At 49.1% G+C, this 23,452-nt stretch overlaps 1 protein-coding gene across 1 annotated transcript in view; it reads right to left on the reverse strand.

Moving 5' to 3' along the window:
• Window positions 1-14,327, reverse strand: part of LOC135397746 (PDZ domain-containing RING finger protein 4-like) — a 44,369-nt gene extending 30,042 nt beyond the window's left edge. The window contains exon 1 of the mRNA XM_064629341.1: window positions 14,183-14,327. Within this exon, the coding sequence (XP_064485411.1) occupies window positions 14,183-14,203 (21 nt within the window). The 5' untranslated portion in view covers window positions 14,204-14,327. The remainder of the gene's footprint in view (window positions 1-14,182) is intronic.
• Between the last annotated feature and the right edge of the window lie 9,125 nt (window positions 14,328-23,452).

Consider the following 23,452-nt stretch of genomic DNA (forward strand, 5'->3'; position numbering starts at 1 on the left):
GATGGTAGGCCGTGGTTCGGATGTGATGGGTTCCGAGGGCGCTGCACAGGTGACCGAAGAGGGCCGATTCAAACTGGCGTCCTCTGTCCGTGGTTACAGTGGACGGGACGCCGAATCGGGAAACCCAGGAGAAGAGGAATGCGTGGGCCACCGTCTCTGCCGTGATGTCAGGAATCGGCGTTACCTCCGGCCAGCGGGTAAAGCGGTCGATGCACGAGAGCAGGTAGCGGTAGCCTTTAGCCAGAGGAAGCGGGCCGACCAAGTCGATGTGGACCTGGTCGAAACGTGCATCTGGCGGAAGGAACCGCGATGGAGGCGAGATGGTGTGGCGGTAGATTTTGGACCGCTGGCAGGCTAGGCAGGCCCGCGCCCAGTCACGGACATCGGCATTCATGCGAGGCCATATGTAGCGCTCTGCGACGATCTTTTGCGTGCCGCGTACGCCAGGGTGGGACAGCGAGTGGAGGGCGTTGAAAACATGCCGGCGGAAGGCCAGGGGAACGAAAGGGCGCGGGGTACCAGTAGAGGTGTCGCACCATAGACTTGCCGTCGAACCGGGGAGCGATATCTCCCGAAAAGTGGTGGATGAGGCGGGGGATGAACGAAGGGCGGCGAGCTCTTCATCTGCCTGTTGCGCCTGGGCGATGCCGTCCAAATCGACCGCGGGGGGCGGATGGAGAGCATTGACGTCCGGCCGCGAGAGTGCGTCGGCAGCGGCATTGTCGTCGCCTGCGACGTGTCGCACATCGGTCGTGAACTCCAAGAGGTAGCACATGTGGCGGGTTTCACGAGGCGAGTGGTTGAGGGAGGCCGATCGCAGGGCGAACATGAGAGGCTTGTGGTCGGTGTACAGCACAAACGGGCGGCCCTCGAGAAAATGGCGGTAGTGCCTGCATGCCAGGTAGGCGGCGAGGAGCTCACGCCCGAAGGTGCTGTAGCGTGTTTCGGCTGGCGAGAGGCGCTGGGAAAAGAAACCGAGAGGTTTCCAGTTGCCATCCTGACGCTGCTGCAAGACTGCGCCGACAGCAGCAGTGGAGGCGTCGACGAACAACGCTGTCTCGGCGTCAGGACGGGGATGGTGGAGCAGCACAGCATCTGCCAGGGCCTGCTTGACCTCTTCGAACGCGCGTTCTGCTGCCGGTGTCCACTCCAGAGGGGCAGCACGGGCCTCTTTCGGATGGTCAGCGCCGAGAGCTGCGTAGAGAGGCTGGAGCAAGGCAGCACAGCGAGGCACAAAACGTCGGTAGAAAGTCACGAGGCCGAGGAATGAACGAAGTCCTTTGCGAGAAGTGGGGGCAGGAAAGTCTCGGATGGCCTGGACCTTGGATGCGAGTGGCCGGATGCCTTGCGGGGTGATGGTGTGTCCCAGGAAGGTAAGGGTGGTAACGCCAAACTCGCACTTCGCGGCATTGATGGAGACTCCGTAGTCCTCCAGGCGCGAGAACAGGGCGCGCAGATGGGCGCGATGAGCCTCCGGAGATGGACTTGCGACGAGGATGTCATCCATGTATGCGAATGCGAAGTCCAGGCCGCGGAGCACTTCGTTGATGAATCGTTGGAATGTCTGCGCAGCATTACGCAGGCCAAAGGGCATCCGCACGTATTCAAAGAGGCCAAAAGGGGTGGTTATAGCAGTCTTCGGGATGTCAGGGGGATGGACGGGAATTTGGTGATAGGCTTTGATGAGGTCTATCTTGGAGAAGATGGTCGCTCCGTCAAGATTCGCGGTGAAGTCCTGAATATGGGGAAGGGGGTATCTGTCCGGTACCGTGACGATGTTGAGTGCACGGTAGTCCCCACATGGGCGCCAATCACCAGGTGTTGCTTTGGGCACCATGTGGAGAGCGGAAGACCACGGGCTGGAGGAAGGCCGAATGATCCCCAGTTCGAGCATGTGCTCGAATTCCCTCTTGGCAATGACGAGGCGCTCCGGAGCCAGCCGTCTGGGGCGAGCGAAGACAGGGGGGCCCCGTGTCACGATGTGGTGAGTGACGCTGTGGCGAGGTGGGCAAGAGGCGTGAGATTGGCGCAGGACAGCGGGGAACTCCGTGACAATGTCGGCGAAAGCAGTGGGCAACGGTAGCCGTATGGTGGGACTAATGGCGGCTATATGCGCTGGAGCTCCATAAACGTGCAAAGAAGTAGTGTTGTCGACGAGGCGCTGGCGTCTAATATCCACAAGAAGGTCGAAATGGTGGAGGAAGTCGGCGCCAAGGATTGCGAAGGGGAGGTCGGCGATGGTAAAAACCCAACGAAATACTCTGCGCAGGCCGAGGTCAAGGGTGACGGAGCGTTGACCGTAAGTTGAGATGGTGGACTTGTTGACGGCCTGCAAAGCCAAGTCTGGTTGTCGGTGTCGTTTTTCTGCGGGGGTTGGTGGAACGACGCTCACGTCAGCCCCGGTGTCCACCAGGAAGCGACAGCCGGACACGCGGTCCGTGATCCGGAAGAGCCGGCTGTTGTCGCCCCCAGCCATGCCAGCCGTTAATGGTTGGGGGGAGCGTTTCCCGGCCACGAGCAAGGGGCCTGGCAGTTCCTTGCGGCATCGCCGAATTTTCGATGATACCAGCAGAAGTGGTTCTGAGAGGGCGAAGGAGACCGTTGACGGGATGGCGAGCAGCGACGGCAAAACGGGCGCCGAGGGGAACGTGGTCGCTGCGGGGGAATGGCGTCCACCCGGATCACCAGGGCCGCCACCGTAGTCTGGAGTTGCTGGAGCGACGTGCTGATGGCATTGATTGCAACGTCCACCGGTGGAGGGGAGGTGCGGCGGATTAACTCGTCCCTTAAGGTGTCGTAGGGTAACTCGGGGTGGGGGTGGATGATTAGGTCGCGGACTTCCGCCGCAGCTTCGGGAGGAAGGTTTGCGATGGCGTAGCCAAACCTTGAGGCTTGAGAAGTGACGCGGCGTCCATCGAAGAGAACCTCCGCCTGCGCAAACCACAGCTGAGGGTCGGAGATGGAGAAAGGCGGCAGGCGGAGCGGTGCCACAGAAGCCTCAAGCGGTGGAAGTGGCGGTGGCCGGCTGGGAGGCGAAGAGCTGGTGGAGTGCTGGTCACCGTTCATGATGGTGGAACGCTAAGACATCACGTCCGGGTCACCAGTTGTAGAGCGAGAAATGAGGCGACCAGGCTCTACTGAGGTTGATGGGTTTAATGACGGTTAATGGCGATGAACCGAAAACGAAAGCTCGGGTCACGCGCAGTGCTGCGCGTAACCGATGGCGGTGCTGGTGATGATTATGACGCTGCTGCTACAACTTCTTTGAGGCGACAGGCCTAAAGGATCCATTATGACCCCAGCAGCGCCCTCGGACATTCCCACCATCACGATCACGTCCAGCATCGTCATCGCCACTTCGATCATTCCCGTCATCTCTCATCGTCATCACTCATCATTGTCACCACTCATATTAGACCCCTAGCTATGGGGTAGCGTTCCACTCCTAGAGTGGAAAACCTCCCCACTTCATCATCACACAATATATGTTGTTGTTGTTCCTTGATCTTGTACAGCATGCCTGCTTAATGTAGAGAACATACCACTGCATATTTAATGTCTTAGCGAGGAGCACGTATCATGGGTATCATGAAGCGCATCGTCAACTACTGAACAATCTTATTTTCAACGAAGAACAGGCTTGCTTTATGCATTTGAGACCCTAAGTTGGGTATCTCGAACGCGAAGGCAACTGCCCGATTATTACCTGGATAAGTTTTCAGTACAAAGCAAAGTGCTTGCATACAGTGGGCAATATGGCCAAAGTTTGATCCATGTAATAGAATTTCTGCTTTCGATGCGGTCACCCGTCTTCTTCGGCCAACTTGCATGGTCTCTCAGTCTCCATCTACCTTGCAATGTAATGTGATGTTGATGTTAACGAAAAAAAAAATAATAATAATAGGGAGAGATTGAATTCGTCACACGACAAATTCGGCGATTCCCATATACAGACCCTCCCCCCAAAAAATTAAAAAAAAGAAAAAGAAAAAGAAAATTCTCCCCCTTTCACGACAAATATGGGCCAAAGGCCAAATCATCGGTTAACGTAGCGTACAATGAATCACACGGTCCTAATATAGACTGACTCCAACGACTGCTTCGAATAAATGTGACAAGCGCTGACAAGGCAGCATCCCTCTTGTCAGGTGGCCAAGGACTCAGCACTTTTACGAGGTCAATGTTGCGGTTGTCCAGTCGGTCGAGAGCAGATTTCATGGTAGCCCTTTGAGATGTATATCTATAGAACAGTGCACGAGAATGTGCTCAGTGTGTGTAATGTAACGTGCATCGGCGCTATATAATTTGCAGTATAATGTGCAGTATATATTTTCCTATATCATAAAATGTCAAAGTGGACACATTATTGCTCTGTCTGCGAGGAAGCGAATATGGGATGGTGTAAGGCATAGCGGCTGCGCAAACGACAGCTGGTCAAGACGCTTATATACCTCGAGAGTATACCTCGAGTTGTTGTTGTGACTTTGTGAGACGCTTTGCTCTTACAAATCACAGTTAGCTGGCACGAGCCGATTTAATGCAAAGTTAAGTTTTCAAAATATTTACAGTCTGTGTGAAATGTGGTTTGAACATTTCTTCCCTAAGTGATCATCTTATGAATATAATCAAGCGGAGAAAATAGAACTGCAGTAATATTTTAGTACTGTGCGTTCTACAGGTCACCTCACACTACTGGTACTATGGCGTCGTCTAGTGATCTTTTTCTCTTACGCATACCGATGCTTTGCTGAAGCACTGCACAGCAGTGACCGAGGAAGAAATCGATGGGAGCATTGGGCGGCTTTTAATAATCGTTCCGGGCCGTGACGGAGGACATGCATGATCCCGGAAGAGGAAGCAAGAAGCAACGAACACAAACGACAGAATAGAAGAATTTAAATCGATTTGGAATATGAAGGAATAAAGTCGTATTGTGTTGCATTTCTGTGTTCCGGTTTATTTTTTCCACAGCTGTCATCCAATATCACTTTAGCTTTGAGAAGTGCGTTAAAAATGGGATTAGAAAGCGATATAAGTTCCGCAAACTATTTCTTAACGGTAAAACGTTAAAGAAATAGTTCACGAAACTTGTATATTGCTTTCTAGTCCCATTTAACCAGTTTCTCAAAGTCCAAGTACCCACCTCCCAATACCCACAACCAGTATCTCGCCTATATCAATTTTACGTCGGGAAAACGGTGTTGCAAGGCCAGCTGAAGCCCCAGTCAAAGAAGATTGGCCCGCGTTTCTGCGAACGACGTCGGTACCGTCGGCTGTGCTGCCCGGGATCTTCATCACCAGTACTGTACCTGGTGGAGCCTCATATGGATGGAGGAAGGTCAGGTCCTCACAGAATTTAGACTTCTCTATGACCTACCCGTATTACTGTGTAACGTATCATCTATTGATGTGCACAATAAACCGCAATGCATGTACAGTACTGTAAACGTAGAAATTTTCGTGAGGACTTAATTTTCGCGAATTTCGCGATCGAGGTTGTTTTGCGAAATTAAGGTTCCGCGAAATATAGGTACTGGGGATGAAAAAGTATGGGCACTGGAATTAGCGACGACATGAGCTCCATAAAGACAAATAGACTTACTTGACGACCTTTATTCTCACACTTTGTTCTTGTCAAACATTTCTATAATTGAAACACCACTTTGACATCAGTAGTTTATTCGCATAGTGTATCACTTGGCATTGCAGATACCTGCTTCCAGATAACCAGCACGTATGTCGTTGTTACGAGATTTGAGTTCACGGTAAGCCGGCATGTACCAATGCCTCTAGGCATGTATAGAGGCCCGCTAATTCTCGTCGTTTGCTGTCGGCAGTGTCATGATCCTACGATCTCCCCGATCACGCGATTTCCGCTTCCGTCCGCTTCCACACGAATTCGTGAAATTAAGGTTCCGCGAAACATTCCCCGTAACGCGTGCGCTTGGAGACTGGGAGGTCCGCGGTTCGAATCCGCGGGCCGGCTGTGCCGTCTGGGGTTTTTCCTGGGTTTCCCTCAGATGTGTAATAGGCGTATGCCGGCACAGTTCCCCTGAAGTCGGCCCATGGACGCAGCTATCCTTCCGCTCGGTCTTCCACTTCACCCTCTCCTCCTCTCCACCACCTTTCCCTTCCCGAGAAACATGCCGCCTAATCAGGCAGGCAGACCTCTCGGTTCCTCCTCCTCGATATGCTGCTGCGAAATATTCCCGAAACGCGCTCCTACACAAATTCGCGAAATATAAAGAGCGCGAAATTTACCACTTTTACAGTATTTGGTTCATTGATTACCTCGCTGTTGTCCTCCGTGACTACCGTGCCCCTTTACTGTACTCTTCCACCGCATGAGGCGTGAGGCTCAACGCTGCATTCACACCTGCCTCGACACACCGTCTCGGCTCCACCTCGTCTCCTTTGGCAACCCCACTTGTGGAGTGCACGGCGACCTCTGCCACGTCATCCTGGCTTGTGGGCAATATCACCACGAGTGTGCACTGATGCAAGTTTCTATGCAACGTACTGACAAATGGCCGTTCAACCTCGCGAAGATCCTCGGAACGTGGTCGAACGCTGCCCACCAGATGCAAGGTCTTCGCCTCCTTGCGGACCACCGGTTTGGTGCTGTACCCCCACCATCATCCCCGCATCCGTGTCTCATCAACAGCGATGAATCGCCCACCTCATCATCATCCAATGTATGTGCGTGTGTGTTGTCAAAAATACAAATGAACTTATTTCAAGATCATCGATAAAAGACGGGCTTTGCGAAGGTGGCTCCTACAAATCCGGCACTGTTTCTCATATTTTGCGAGTATATCCTGGTCACACTGGACTGGTCATAGCCTCATAGCCGATATTTTGTGAGCGTTGTGACCGGTTATCCTCAGGACACAGAATGATATTATTCGGAATGATGGTTGGCTATGAGCGTGCTATGTGGTGAAGTTCTGTTTTAACAGTGTAGGTTTGCCGCATGCATACGGTCGTTTTGCCTGAGCGGAAAGAAACTACACTCTTAAAAATGAAATTCACCGCATAGCACGCTCCTAGCCAACCATCATCCCGAATGATATCGTTATCTGCCCTGATTTGTTGAAAACAGGAGGCGTACGCCTTTTTTGTGACAATTATGCTGTTCATAATTGTCACAAAAAAGGCGTACGCCTCCCGTTTTCAACAAATAAAGGCAGATAACGATATCATTCGAGACGATGGTTGGCTAGGAGCGTGCTATGCGGTGAAGTTGATTTTTAAGAGTGTATACTCTTAAAAATGAGCTTCACCGCATAGCACGCTCCCAGCCAACCATCATCCCGAATGACATCGATCTCTCCCCTGATTTCTTGAAAACGGGACGCGTACCCTTTTTTTGTACCGCTTATGCAGTATATAATTGGTACAAAAAAGGCGTACGCCTCCTGTTTTCAACAAATCAGGAGCGAGAACGATGTCACTATGGATGATAGTTGGCTAAGAGCGTGTTATGCGGTGAAGTTCATTTTGAAGAGTGTGCGGTTCCACTGGCATGTCAAGAAAATGCCGCCGAGGTGCAGATTTTATCCAATGGGAGAGCGGCACTATCAATGTTGCCAGACGGTTATCGGCATAGTGCCGGGGAAAACGAATGCAATACCCTGAGCGAAGCTATTCAGTGACCCTAGTCAGCTCCTTGTCCCTTCTCCGAGTGACGAAAACTGTCCAGATGGGGGTGCAAGGTTTCCACAGGGGTGCCCTCAACGTTATTAGACCGCATGTCCATCCATAGAAAATACGTCACAGATGAAACTATGCATTCTGCACAGGTCCCGGTCTCACGTCATTGCAAATAACGTCATCATGTAGTATACGTGTGAACATAAAAATGGCGGCGCCCATGGTCAAAGACCGAACCGTTTGTAAAAAGAGGCGACTGCTGTTTCCGTGCGTTACATCTACGCGTGTGATATCCTTGCAGTCCAACTCGCAGGCTTGCGAATGTGGTCTCTTGCTGACCGCCATTCACAACGAAGCGATAACGACGTCGGTGCTACGATTCACTCAGCCGATATAATGCACCGAGAATTCGCAGGAATAAGTATTACGTCGAGCAAGAATAACACTGTAATTTACACGAGCAAAATAGCGCCGCATCAGAGTAGAATCTAACGATTTTTGCTCTGAGGACGATATGTCGGCCAGCGCCAAAACGGAACATAAATAAGGTCACACGGCCTCAAAATGCTAAGGCGGTTGTGTCGAGCAGAGTTCGAGGTAACTCGTTACTGTAACTAAGTTCCTTTTTTTGGTAACTTGTAACTTAACTCGGTACTTTTGCGCCATGGTAACTTTCAGGGGAACTCGTTCCTTTTTCAGGTAACTTCGCCAAAGTAACTTGGGTAAAGCTCCAAGTTACTTTTAACTCGCTTTTCACTCACGTCCACATATTTTCTTGCTTTCTCTCTGGTTCCTTCATGGCATTTTTTGCCATGAAACGTGATATTCAATCAATGACAGTATTTTATATGGGACCGGAACAAGATGGCGATCTTGCCACAAGCGGCCGCGGTGAGTTGCTAACGGCTGATTATTGTGGCAACCCTGTGACATGTTTCCTCGGTGAGTCTGACATCTTTCCCTCTGCAAAATGCTGACGCTGTCGCACGTAAGAGCCACGCAGTACCTTGTCGGCATTCACGGGCAGTAAGAAATGCCCCGAAAATGGCTCCTTCTCCCCTCCCCCCCCTTTTTTTTTATGTCGTACGCTTGTCTACACTGGAACGGCACAATCACAGATCTTCCTAAAGTCGATCACAAGGCTTTCCCGGTGTCGTTTCGGTCAGCAATGCCTCCGCCATATAGCTGCAAGCAGCCTCTCGCGACATAATCTTTTTTCTGGCCATTCTTCTTTCTTCCCCACGGAATGCTCACAGGATTTCTCCAGTGCCGCACTGAAACTTGACATTGGTCCGCGTTCTGTTGCTGCTTTACATCACCTTGCCATCAAGACAGATGCTTCACTGTTCGCGACACATTTGGGGAGACGACTTCATACACGTCAAAGCTATCGCATAAACATCCACTCCCACCGGCGCTCTCTCACTCGTCAGCTGACGGCGATTTATGACTGGTTGATGAACATTGCAGCCCGGCGCGGAAAATGAAAACGCCAGCGAGTTCATCTTGACGTGGTTTCTCGTGTTTTGACAATTTTATATGTAAACAAAGCTGACCGACGCAACAATGGCTGAAAGATTTATGACATAAAATGGTTCCTCTTGACTAAAATGCACAGAATGACACCCGAAGGCATAGCTAGACGAGCTAGTGATGGTCCTTTCGGTGGCCGCCACTGTAATGGCAGCACTCGAGCATGTGAACTTGCCCTCGAGCCACGCGTGGTTCAAAGAGGTAATACATTTCACCCGTTGGCGGTGTTCTTTCTTGCTTGACGGTGTGCTTTTTTACTTGCACGCAACTGTCCCTTGATTTGGGATATCTTGCCGCAGGATTAATGTGCAGACTCTGGTGAGTGATTACTGCTCAACAACGCAATCGATACCTTCCTTCGATCGTAACACACTCACTTTATACATCTGTTCAGACATCTTCTAATGTCATCGAAATTCATTCGTATGGAAGTTACCTGCAGGATCACATGTGCCGCATTCCCCAAAATTTCTCCCATTTCTAATATGGACTTTCTGATACAAATCACCTTCCTGAACAGTGCTTTTACGACATATACCTTATATGCGCTAATTATTCGAGTTTTGGGGAATAATACTTATGCCGCGTTATCTTTATTGGAGAAAGTAAAAGGCAGCGGGGTGATTTCAGGCAGGGTCGAGCAGGGTGGTCCGGTCGACCTCTCAGATTTTTTTTTTCCGTTTCAGTATATATTGAAGCCTAGTGCTTATGAAGTACATTGGTGGAGGAAATAGCTGAAAATATCTTATTGTTTGTTTGCTTATATCTATTTGTTTTTTTAAAGCATAATCTTCCAGAATGACCATTTCGAGCAGTGCGCTTTGTCACAATTTTCAGACTATGACACTTATTGCCTATGCGCTGCTGTACTGTTTGCTCTATCGCTGAGGTTCTAGGTTTTGCGGGTGTCGAAATAAAAAATCGCAAAGTCGCCTGATTTGCAAAAAATCGCACCCTTTCGGCACGTTATACTGCTTTTCTGCAAACGCCACAAGACTAACATGAGTGACATCGTTCTGTTCGTCTTTGAACGCTCTTTCCATTCATACAGAACTCGTTGTTGGGAATTGTCGGACATACTTCCTGACCCACGTTTAGCGAAGGGAGGCAAGGCAAAAACGCGCAACTTCAGTAGCGTATTTTCCATAGTCGCCCACTCGTGACGTGGTTCATATTCCTCACACATGTTGTTTATGACAAGCTCACATAGAGTAGAGAAAAAAAAACACTGTAGAAGTGGCTGAGGTTCCGTTGAAAAGTAACCCCATCACAGCAACTTGTATGGCGCGGTGTCGAAGCAGCGGTAGCGTTTCATGAAGCCATAATTTGACGAAAGTCACACACAAGGTGCGAATTAAAAATCTGCGCTTTTCCTGCACAACGGCTGAGATAATGTGTCATAAAGCAGTGAAACACAATCCGCTTTCCGAGTCAGTCGACATAAGATGAGAAGGCGTCTCTGCTGTCTTCATGCCACTTCATCTATGCAGAGCACTCGCTGATGTGTGTGAGAACACAAAAATCTCAGTGCTCCTTTATAAGGGCGTACAATGAACAGAGCTCATAGCACAAACCGTGTGTTCTGTGCGGACTACGGTGATAAGTATACGGCAGTGGTAAGAACTACGAAGCAAAAACTACCTTACATAGTAGCAAAGTGGGTGTTTCCTGCAAACGGGACACGGGGAAGAGTGGATGTGTCGGTGGCGTAGTTAAGCACAATGCCACACTGCACAACCTGAGATGTACGGCAAGTACGGTAATTAGAAATGCGAAGCTGCCCAACATTCAGATGCTTCATCTGGTGGCGCAAGGGATCACAAACTTTCGTACAACCAAAAAACGAGAATGGTAATACTGTAAGAAAGAAACTGACGACGACGCTCGTGACTAAAATCAGGCTTGACTCGGAAGAAGAAGAAGACTCGGACAGCTGTTCTAGACCCTTCCTTAGGACCAACTTACTCAAAATTACAATACCTCGAGCTCGTTCCTCGAATACAGTCCTCACATGTGCGGGAAAGCAGGGTGAACAGGTAATGGCGTTCGTGAAGTGTAAACGGCAAAAACTTCCAGGATTGCATGGAGGAAAGTAGCCTACCACTTGGTCCCCTTTTCTGTTTGTCATCAATCAAGGACTGTACGTGCTTTCAATTTGTGATTTGCGTGTATGACCAACGTTCGTGCCGACCTACGGAGCGTATCTCCTGTCATTGTGTATTGATATTTGAACTTTCTTTCGTAATAAACCTTATAAAACAGAACTTGACTATCTCAAATATAATATGAAGCCACGAAGCCCTCGCTGCGCCCGTCACGAACCAACCACGGCAGGGGTGCGCGGAATGCCCGAAAATGAACTCCAGCCACTTCTGAAGTGAGTTTTTTTTTCGCTACGCTGTGTGAACTTGTTATGAATAACATGTATGAGGAATATGAACCACGTCACGAGTAGGCGAATATGGAAAATACGCTACCGAAATTGCTCGTTTTTGCCTTGCCGCCCCTCACTAAACGCGCGTTAGGAAGTACGTCCGAGATTTTCCAACAACGTGTTTTATATGAATGGAAACAGCGTTTGAAGAGTAACTGAACGATGTCACTCATCTTAACTTTCTCGTATTTAAATAAAAGCAGTTGCGCGCCGAAAAAGTGCGATGTTTTTTTTTTGCAAAGGATGCGATTTCGTGATTTTTTATCTAGACACCCGCAGAACCTAGAACCTCAAAGATAGATCAAACAGTACAGCAGTGCATAGGCAATAAGTGTGAAAAAAATGAACTCCATAGCCGTAATGGTTACGAAGATACGAGGCCTGAAAATTGTGACGAAGCGCATTGCTCGAAATAGCCACTCTTGAAGATTATTTTTTCAAAAACAACTACAAGCTATTTTCAGCCATTTCCTCCGCCAATGTACTTCCTAAGCGCTAGGCTTCAATATATATTGGAACGGAAGAAAATCTGATGGGGCGACCGGACCACCCTGCCTGACTCTGCATGAAATCATCCAGCGTTGGATTTACACTGCATGGACATTGGGAAAACCTTATCTCTGCTTATCATCACCACAAGAAATCCTCAAACATGCCTCTAACAATTCGTTCCCTCCCTCCTCAAATCAGGAGGATAGAGGTCGTGTCATGTGATCAGGTTCTTTTCGTAATTTTTATAAACTGTGACGCTAACAAAGCCAGTCGTCGAGATAATCCTCAAAGCATTTTTCTGCCCGACGTCTATTTCTCGAAGCTTTCCAAATTGCGGTTGACGATAAGGACGCTTAACAAAAGCAAACATGGTGCTCTGGCTATTTGTAATGGGTTGGTCGCCACACGGGCACAACGCAGGCCTCCTGGGGCGCTCCAACCCGTGGCGTATTGTAGGCTGGAAATTACGGTACCCTGTAATGACAACTGGATTCGTGCATGCATCAAAACTGTGTTTCCTGTACCCAGACTGGACAGGTGGTGGCTTTTGGGGGAATCGCAATTTCCGCAGGTGTGGGACGCCCTTATAATGCCGCCCGTTAGCGCACGTTCCCCGGCGAAGTGAACAAATATAAATTAATTGGTTCGCTCGTATTTGTTAATTTCGGCGGTGGATTTACTCTTGTCCATTTCGTACGGTTCGCTTCGGCGATTTACATAATCAATTCCGACGTGACCCTTTTATACGACCTGGTATACCGGGCTCAGAAGGCAGTCCATTGCAGGCGCTGTGGCGTTTACAACTTTTTCTTGGTTCAGCCGTAGCGGGAACAGAGTTTACCCTAAATCTTCCGGATATACCGGGCGCCCTAAATAGGTTCTCCGCAGCTGGGATATTGAGTGCTCGATAAGAAAGCAGACATACAAGTAGAAAAGTACATAAATATTTACGTATTGCCATGTGGTGGAAAACAAAGAACGCTCGGGACTGCCGCTCACGAGGCGGTTGACCATATAGTTTTTGCCCGGGCGGCAAAATAACAAATATTATGTCGCATCTCCCTTCCCGCACCCCCCAAAAAGAAGAAGAAATAGAAAAGAAGGCGTAAATTCTATGGCTGTCTTTGGTGTGCCGTCTTTGAGCCGTCCTGTCACCCGTAACACAACTGTGTGTGACAAAAATGTGTGTGACACATTTTACACCAACAATTTTCTTCTTTCCCACGACTAGTACCGTTTTGTTTTTAATTATCGCGTATCCATCTGGTGGACGGGACAAGCTCATCTAGGCGACAATCACGCAAGTGAATCACATCACACCCTCTACTAAAGGGATTTATTTCTACGTTTTTACTCATTTCTACAATCTTTACATATTTTTTTTATTTAGGATATACTCCTAACGGAGGAAAAGTCACTTCTCGCTGGAACTTCGCTTCGCCTGCGTTGTATTACCCGCATGTGCATCACATATGATGCAATGGGCCCGCGACAAAGTTTACAACGCACGTTGCGCACGTTAAATATATCTTAGCGCGTGAAATCGCCTTGTACTGCACGACGAAAAGAGAGACAGAGAGAGAGAAAAAAAAGGGAGAACAGGCAGAAAAATAAAAGAAAGGATCCCCATTCGGAGACGAACCGTCCCGGCTATTTTTTCAAATTCCCCTCCCCTTTGTACGCCCTACGCCGTGAACCAGTAGCACAAAATACAATCGGCGAATTTAGGCGATGCGCGTCCAAGATAGCAAATATGCCGCTTCGTTGACAGCAGCCCCCCCGAGATGAATTGATCGAACCCGTTGGCAATGTTCCAATCGACGATGTACTGCAGTGCATATCACCGTTTACCGGCGCTAAATCTCAAGCTCCGATTTCAAGTGCGTAACTGGCTCGCGTACATGCTCGAGTTCACTGATCTACAACAAACAGCTGTTTGCCATTGTTGTGGGATCCACCCAGCCACACATTCACGTGCGAAACTTTTGAACAGGCGCACCCCTCAACGGTCGAAAACGACGAGCACAAAGAGTGGGAGGAGGCGATAGTTTGTAAAGTAAGTTCACTTGCCTTGAGCACCACGAAATCCATGCTGCAGGGCCGCTGCTCAGAGAGGCAGCCATTCAGTAGCAGTCGCCATCACTGCCGGGACAAAAACATTTCGCTCGCCATCATCATCTCTCCATGGAGCTCCTCAACTGAGGAGGAAGAAGAGAGAGAAAACGTATCACGTGATTTGCAGCCTTCACCGGCAAGTCCTAAATCAACCCCCGAGGTGGAGTAAGTAACCAACTTCGGGTCACGTGCAGAGAGCTGTATCACGTGACACCAAAGTGAGCCTCTTCATTCTCCCCAACCCTCCACGGCGCTGTAGGCATCTGCCCAGTGCGCGAGACAGAAATGCGACCCGATCGGTAGTTTTCGAAGCGCGGGAGCTCGTTGACCCACGCGTTTGTTGGCATGTGCCGATGTGCTGCTAGTGACTTCGGCCTTTGAAAGCTACTAAAAAAAAAGAAGAAGACGAAAGAAAGCTAGAGGTAAAGTTACTGAATAAAAATGTAGCTCGGATACAATTACAGTTATCATTCATCGTTTTATTTTATCGTTATCATTTTAAAAACCCGGCCGCTAAATTTTTCGTGACACTCTTTCTGAAATGTTGTTAAATTTGTATTGAAAGTCTTAATAGTTTGTGATTTTGGTTTGTTGTTGTTGTGTGGCGATCACGTGGTCGCGGCGACGTCACGTGGCCCCATAAAACCACGGACGGCCCTGGGGGTTTGCCCTATAGAGCTATCGCTTTAAAATAGGGCTTAAAGTCTTAAAGTAAAGTTAAAATGGTATAAACTCAAATATAAACAAAACTGTAGTAGGGTTTCCGGTTTTTAATATTTGAGAAACAGTCTGTGTGAGAAATAGGTACTTATACTTATTTCACTCAGCCTGAATCGGTTGTTTTCGGCGTTAATATTGTAATCGTGAAGACACTCGGTGAAAATTGACTAGAAACGAAACTGTCGTTTCCTATGGATGCAGCGGACGCCAAGCTTTAATTACAGTCTTTCGCAACAGTACCAACTGCCGAAAGTGGATCCTAGCTGGCGATCCGCTAGAATGGGACATTGCGAGTGCATGACTAGAAAGGGGAGGGGGTATTTTTTCGGGAGTGGGCACATCTCATCTGTCCGGTTCCATCCAGTTCAACACGAAGCGACATGAAATAAAATCAACTAATTTGAAGTGCCCATCCGGTTATTATTACTGTATGTACATATATTTTCACCGAGCGCGCAATAAATTTACCGACGTACGGCATAGGTGGTTTTCGGTAAATACCGCAAACCAGGAACCCTAAGTAACTTTCCCCTAGAAACTGTGAAAACATGGGCAATGGACACGGGGAATGGGATGTAACCATCTATGGTTACGTCTGCAAGAAATGAATGCACTCGTCCGACAACAACCTTACGTCGTCCGAAACAAGGACCCTTTACATTTGCAAATGAAGGTGTGTGCGATGGGGGGCGGACAATTCCTCACCGATCATTTGCTCACCAATCCAGAGCTGAGACCGCACATTTGCGGCAATTTGATGTTTCCCGGGTCCCACCAGTCAACCCTCCTCCTCCTCCTCAAGCCACAACAAGGTATGTTCTCCTGTGAGAAACTACCACTCTATTATACTGTGCCACCACCCACCAAACACGACACCTACGGTAACTTACGAAAAAAAGAAAAGAAAAGAAATAGGCACATATAAAACTTGGTGAACATTGGTCCGCCTTGAGCGTTCGCACAAATGTCCGGTGAGCAAATGTCCTGGATCCGTGCGCGATACCTGGATGCTGGACACGGAAATGGATCAGCTACTACTCACAGGTCTTTCGTGTGGCTCAGAGGATTTGACTTTGAATGAAAAAAGAAAAACGGGGGAGGGCAGATTTTTGCTCAGTTGAAAGAAAAGAAGGGTACGCCGCAGTGTTGTATACGTAACGCCGTTACAGTAATCGAGACTCTACACTCTTAAAAATGAACTTCACCTCATAGCACGCTCTTAGCCAACTGAAGGAAACAGGCGGGACAACCTTCATGTTGCGTGATATTCAAGAAAGTGATTTATTCGAGAGGAGATCGTGCCGGAAACGGCTATGCGCGAGAGAATAGCGATGGCGCTGTATGGCGATGGCGCTGGAACCGCTACAGTTGCCCCCCTCCAGTGAATGGGCGAAGTCCATGAATGGTGCGTGCAGAGTACTGGCGCCCAGGACACGTGGCGGAAGCTGGCGGACGGAGGCTGTAGGGCAGGGACTTGCGGACGCTTGGGGCTGACAAACGGTGTAGCCTAGCTGCGAGCAGGCTTCCGTGTAAGCCGGCTTGAGCCGATCAATAGAAACTTGGTCGTCCTTCCCGTTGATGCGGAGCATGAAGTGCTTCGGTGTACGGCTGATGACGGGGTAGGGTCCGTTGTAGGGCGGTTGAAGGGGCTTGCGTACGGCGTCGACACGCACAAAAACGTGCGTGCACGTGAGCAGGTCCCGATGAACGTAGACCCTAGCGCCAGAGGTGCGACGCGGGGGCGTCGGACGCAGGTCGGCGAAAACGGCTCGCAGCCGAGAAACATAGTCTGTGGGGTCGGGAACGGTGGTGGCGGACGCAGGCGCGAAGAACTCGCCAGGAAGGCGAAGGGTCGTGCCGTACACTAGCTGCGCGGTAGTGCAGCCCAAGTCGGACTTGAAAACCGACCGCAGGCCGAGAAGGATAACTGGTAAGGCTTCAGTCCAGGCTGAAGAGTTGGAGTGGGCTCGCAAGGCGGCTTTAAGGTGACGATGAAACCGCTCCACCAGGCCGTTAGACGCGGGGTGGTAGGCGGCGGTGCGAGTGCGGTGGGTGCCAATGAGCGCAGTGAGGGCGGCAAAGATGGACGATTCAAATTGCCGTCCCCGGTCGGTAGTCATGGTGGAAGGGACCCCGAAACGGGACACCCACGTCGATACGAAAGCAGCGGCGAGAGTGCTGGCGGTGATGTCGGGAATAGGTGCGGCCTCGGGCCATCTCGTGAATCTGTCAATGACAGTAAGCAGGTAGCGGTGCCCTTGCGAAGGCGGTAAAGGGCCCACGATGTCGACGTGTACCTTGTCAAAACGCTGATCTGGCGGAAGGAAACTTGCGACAGGTGCCGAAGTGTGGCGGTGTATTTTCGCCCGTTGGCAGTGCAAGCAGGAACGTGTCCACTGCTTGATCTGGGCGTGCATGCGAGGCCAGACGTATCGCGAGGCGATCAACTTCTGCGTTGCCCGTATGCCCGGATGAAATAACGCGTGGAGGGTGGCGAAAACTTGCCGGCGGAGAGTGACCGGGACGAAAGGCCGAGGGTTGCCAAGAGAGGTGTCACAAACGATAGTCGATGTGGCTCCAGGAAGCAGGAGGTCCTCAAAATGGAGCGTCGAATTGGTATCCGCGCGGAGCGTGGCCAATTCTTCGTCTACAGCCTGGTGATTGGCCAACCCTTCGAGGGAGAAACGGTTGTCGGAGACAAGACGCCGGTCGCGTGACAAGGCGCTGATACGACTGAGGGTATCCGCTACAGTATTGTCCGTGCCGCTGATGTATCGGATGTCAGTGGAGAATTCAGAAATGAATGAAAGTTGGCGGATTTCTCGAGGGGTGTAGTTGGTGCCGGATGACACGAAGGCGTAGGTTAGCGGCTTGTGATCGGTGTAGATGATGAAGGGCCGACCCTCGAGAAAATGGCGAAAGTGTTTCACGGCTAGGAAGACTGCGAGAAGTTCACGTGAAAACGTGCTATAGCGCACCTCCCTGTCCTTGAGCTTGCGCGAAAAGAAAGACAGAGGCTGCCATTGGTTCGAAACTTGCTGCTGCAGGACAGCGCCGACGGCTGAGGCGGAAGCATCCACCATGAGGACAGTGGGCGCGTCGGGTACCGGATGCGCCAGAAGAGTGGCGTTCGCCAAGGCGAGCTTAACCTTGTCAAATGCGTCGATGGCGGACTGCGGCCAGTCGAGGGTGGCAGAGCGACTCTTGGCTGAGGCGAGTAATGCTTCTAAAGGCTGAAGAGTTGATGCGCAGCCGGGTATGAACCGACGATAAAAGTTGACAAGGCCGAGAAATTCCCGGAGCTTGCGTGCCGAAGGCGGTTGGGGAAAGTCTCGGATGGCTTGAACCTTGGTTGGTAGGGGGGTGATACCGGCGCTCGTGATAAGGTGGCCAAGGAATTCGAGCCGCTCTACGCCGAATTCGGACTTAGCGGCGTTGATTACGATGCCAAAGTCGTTGAGCCGGGCGAAAAGGGCACGGAGATGTTCGACATGCTCCTGCGGCGTAGAACTTGCGATGAGTAGATCGTCGATGTATGCAAACACAAACGGTAGGCCCCTGATGACTGAGTCGATGAACCGCTGGAAAGTTTGTGCCGCGTTTCGCAGGCCAAACGGCATCCGCAGAAACTCAAACAATCCGAACGGCGTGGTGATTGCTGTTTTGCCGACATCCGCGGGCGCGACCGGTATCTGATGGTACGCACGTACCAGGTCGACCTTCGAGAAGAGTCTGGCGCCGTGCAGATGAGCGGTGAAATCTTGCACATGAGGAATGGGGTACCGATCCGGCACCGTGACACGGTTCAGGGCTCTGTAGTCTCCACATGGCTGCCAATCCCCGGTCTTCTTGGGGACCATGTGGAGAGCTGAAGACCAGTTACTGGAGGATGGTTGGACGATGCCGAGGTCGAGCATGTGCTCGAACTCTGCTCTGGCCACTTTCAGCTTCTCCGGGGCCAAGCGGCGAGGGCGAACATGAACAGGCGGCCCGGTGACGACGATGACGACGTGCCTCTGCTGCCACGCGCTACGGCGCTGGCACAGCAGTTCTACCGGCACCGTCCTAGTGTGAGGCCACGTCCATCTGCCCGCTGGGACATTCCATCATCGCCGGTCAGGACCCATGTGGAGGAAGACCATCGTCCTCTACACAACCATAATCTCGAATGATATCATTATCTGCTCTGATTTGTTGGAAACGGGAGGCGTACGCCTTTTTTGTGACACGTATGCTGTTCATAATTGTCACAAAAAAGGCGTACGCCTCCGGTTTTCAACAAATCAGGGCAGATAACGATATCATTCCAGATTATGGTTGGCTAAGAGCGTGCTATGAGGTGAAGTTCATTTTTAAGAGTATATTTCGGTACCGGAGTGCAGATCGCGATATTTTGCTTGATAAAATATATATGCTTGAATAAAACCAACAAGGTTTTAAAGTTTTGTGAAGATGCGAAAGTGACTTTTGGCAGCATGACAGAGGACCGCCTTCTTTCCTCACGTGACACGGATCAGTAGGTGAAGTGCACTCTTAAAAATGAACTTCACCACATAGCACGCTCCTAGCCAACCATCACCCCGAATGACAACGTTCTCGCTCTAGATTTGTTGAAAACGGGAGGAGGAGCCTATTTTGTGCCATTATGCACGGCACAAAATAGGCTCCTCCTCCCGTTTTCAACAAATATGGGGCGAGAACGTTGTCATCCGGGATGATGGTTGGCTAGGAGCGTGCTATGTGGTGAAGTTCATTTCTAAGAGTGTGGGACTGTCTGCATGCATTAGGCCAAATGGGACCCCCTGCGGTTCGAAGTCGGTGAACCTGCTAAGGAATTGCGAGATAATCCGCTAAAAAGCATTAGGCGAAATGAGAATAGGCGAAATGGGAAGACACGGAATCTATGCATACACACCTGATGGGATCGATGTGAGTCTAGGACATTTTGGTGCGGACGTTTCGATGCACAGACATTTCGGTGCGCGTTCTTTTCGGCAGCGAAAAGCGAAAAGAAATATTACGGCAAAGACATTTACGCAAAATGAACGTGGCATATTGTGTGACACAGTTTAAGTGCATGCTCCATACAACACTCAGTTGCCTTTTGTGTCACTTCATTTCGCTTCGCTTTTAAAAGACCACGTATGCACTTACGAGAGAGCGTCTCTTTCTGGAGATTTTTCGCTGATATACACTCTTAAAAATGAACTTCACCGCATAGCACGCTCTTAGCCAACCATTATCTCGAATGATATCGCTATGTGCCCTGATTTGTTCAAAGTGGTAGGCGTACGCCTTTTCTGTGACACTTATGCGGTTCATAATTGTCACAAAAATGGCGTACGCCTCCCGTTTTCAACAAATCAGGGCAGATAACGATATCATTCGAGATGATGGTTGGCTAGGAACGTGCTATGCGGTGAAGTTCATTTTTAAGAGTGTACCTGATGAACATACTCACACGGACACGCGATAATTTGAAGATCTGTCGTTTAGCAACGACACGGATGGACGACTCAGCTTGCAGTTCTTTCCGTATACAGGGTGTTTCAAAAAACGTGTCATTCAGACTTTATAAAAGAACTGGGCGACGGAAAAATACGGGGTAAACGGCATTTGTGTCGCAACTGAATTTGCCACCTTGAAAAAACATTTTCATTTGATTTTAATTAAAATAAATTGAATTTCAATTGAATTGAATTTTAATTGAACTCCAAAATTTCCCAAGTCAACCTAACGTTTTTTTTACAGAATTAGTGAGCCCGTAGCGAACTTAGTCAGATCCACTAAGAAATCCGCTCGATATTGCAAATGGAACTGCCCAAAAAAAGTCCCGAAGTTGAGGCTTCAGAGTTTCGGGTATTCAACAGCGCACAAAATCAGACGCAAAGATTCGTGGAGAGGAGGACATGCTCCTGCCCCCATGAAATATAGAAGGTCGAAAAAACACAGGGCGGGAAAAAAGAGGCGGAATCATTTTTGTTTGCCGCTTATCAACGTATGGTGGAATGTCACCTGCCTTGTTATCTGCGCGTCTTGTGCTGCACGCCGGTCCGGCGATAAACTGTTGTAGCTTCATGGGGGCAGGGGCATGTCCTGCCCTCCGCGCATTTTTCCGACTGATTTGGTGCGCTGTTGAATACCCGAAACTCTGAAGCCTCAACTTCGGGACTTTTTTTGGGCAGTTCCATTTGCAATATCGAGCGGATTTCTTGGTGGATCTGACTAAGTTCGCTACGGGCTCTCAAATTCTGTAAAAAAAACGTTAGGTTGACTTAAGAAATTTTGGAGTTCAATTAAAGAAATTCAATTTATTTTAATTAAAATCAAATGAAAATAGTTTTGCAAGATGGCAAATTCAGTTGCCACACAAGTGCCCTTTACCCCGTATTTTTCCGTCGCCCCGTTTTTTTATAAAGTCCGAATGACACGTTTTTTGAAACACCCTGTAGAAAGAATTTATTACAAGGTTAAGGAAGTACAAAGGTGCGGAACAAAAACGTCAAAAAATACTCCAATAGAAGGGAGAATACCTACTGTAAAAAGCGTTTACTCCGGCTTAAACTTAAAAAAATAAATAAAACATAGACGTTATACACGGAAATATTTTCCTGTGGAGTTGTTTTTCAGGTCTGTGACGTACGCACTGTGCACGCCAGGAGAATAAAGGACTGCACATTGCTAGATGCATGAATCATTTTCTACCCTGGAGTTACGCTGGTCAAACCGAGGTCCCTTGCATCCGAAGCGCTTTTTCAATTAGATAAGTGCACGGAAGAACAGAGTAACATAGGCGTTGTGCCATAACATTTCTGTAATAAACGCATGCATCAGTGAAAGGCATCAGTGAAAACTCGCTAAATTCTGAATGTATGGTAAATAAGGAACGGCAAAAATAGTCTGCTGTAATTTTTCTTTTCGCTTTGCGCCGTCGAAAAGAACGCGCACCGAAGTGTCCGTTCTCCGAAATGTCGGTTCACCGAAACGTCCGTGCTCCGAAATGTCCTGCACCGAAATGTCCGGATCACGATCGGGGTTTATGTGAACAATGAAACACACGGGTGTTGCAAGAACGTTCGGACGGAACTTGGACAGCACTTGTGTCATGAATTAGTGACAGTCAACCAAAGTTTGTCAAAACAAAAGTAAATACTCACATCACCGGCGTGACAGTCAACATGTCGTTTGATTACAATCTGCTTTACATTTGTGTAAGATCAGAATCAGCAAAGAAGACAACACGCAAAAGCAGAAGTCTGTATCATCTCGCCAAGCGTATTTCTTTGGGCTCGACTGTACATATGTAGCCGGGGAAGCACGGCGCATTTTAAAAACGCGAGGGCAAGGAAAAGAGCATGCATACGCAACACACACGCGCTGAATGCCTGAATCCCTCTCGTTCCCCACTACGTTTGAACACAACCGACACGCTCTATACATGTGTGTCCCCCAGGCATTGAGGGCACAAAAAGGAGGAGAAAAAAAAAAAGTAATGAGCGCGGAAAGCCATAGACTTCACGTGGGAGGACATATTTGTTGCGCTAGAATTTTCGCATAAAAATTGCCATTCTGTCCACTTCTTTTGCGGAGATATCGATAAAAGTTAAAGAAGAAAAACAGTTCGTTGTTAAAAAAATGTGATAATTGTCCGTTGCACTACGTCAAGAACCAAATACGAGGAGATGATAACCGAAAAAAGGATGAAGGAAATACTACTGGAAGTTCAAAATGAATACAGCGAGCATTTAACCCCCATTTCCTTCTCGAGTTTTGAGGGACAGTAGAGGGGTATAGGGATTTGTCCTTTCTAGCTTTATTGGATTTTTTGACATGTTGGGGATGGGGTGTTGTAAGATCTTTGGGTGTGATAGGGTTGTTGGGAGGGTGCCAAGAAAATCCCCGAATATACCCCTGAGTATGAAATATATAGAATTTAGAATTTTGTATTAGAGCAGCATTTTGATCGATGCACACGGATACTTGAGTCTCCAGGAAAATCATTACGCTGGACTCCCACTGGTTTGCTACTTGAGTTAAAGCAATACTTTCCTTCCCCGCACATGGTGGAAACAGAATGGGACGTTCCCAAAGTAAACTTCCTTCTCCTCTTCGAGAGATATCGTTCGGAGCTTTGGGAATTGATTCTCAAAAGACGAACAAAGTTGCAGTAGACACGAGGCAATGTCTTACAACGACCAAGAACCCTTCGTGGGCATGTCACGTCTATCAGATCCCATGGGAACACTCGAGCTCTTACCCCTTTTACGGGAGCATCGTCATATTTCCGTTTGTGTTAGCTGCAGTCACATGTGGCTTCTTTCCGCGAAGTAGCTTGTGGGAAATATCCCCACGACCCAGGAAAGCTGCCCGCCCAACACGTCCCGCCGGTGAAGGAACACAGAGGCAAACATAAGGTTACAACATCACGGAAGGTATATTTTACCTTTCCCAACAACGCCAAGGCTCCCTGCCGACGACTCCCAATGCCATATGACTGCATCTCCT

The sequence above is a fragment of the Ornithodoros turicata genome, chromosome 6 (assembly GCF_037126465.1).
Source record: "Ornithodoros turicata isolate Travis chromosome 6, ASM3712646v1, whole genome shotgun sequence".
NCBI classification, from domain to species: domain Eukaryota; kingdom Metazoa; phylum Arthropoda; class Arachnida; order Ixodida; family Argasidae; genus Ornithodoros; species Ornithodoros turicata.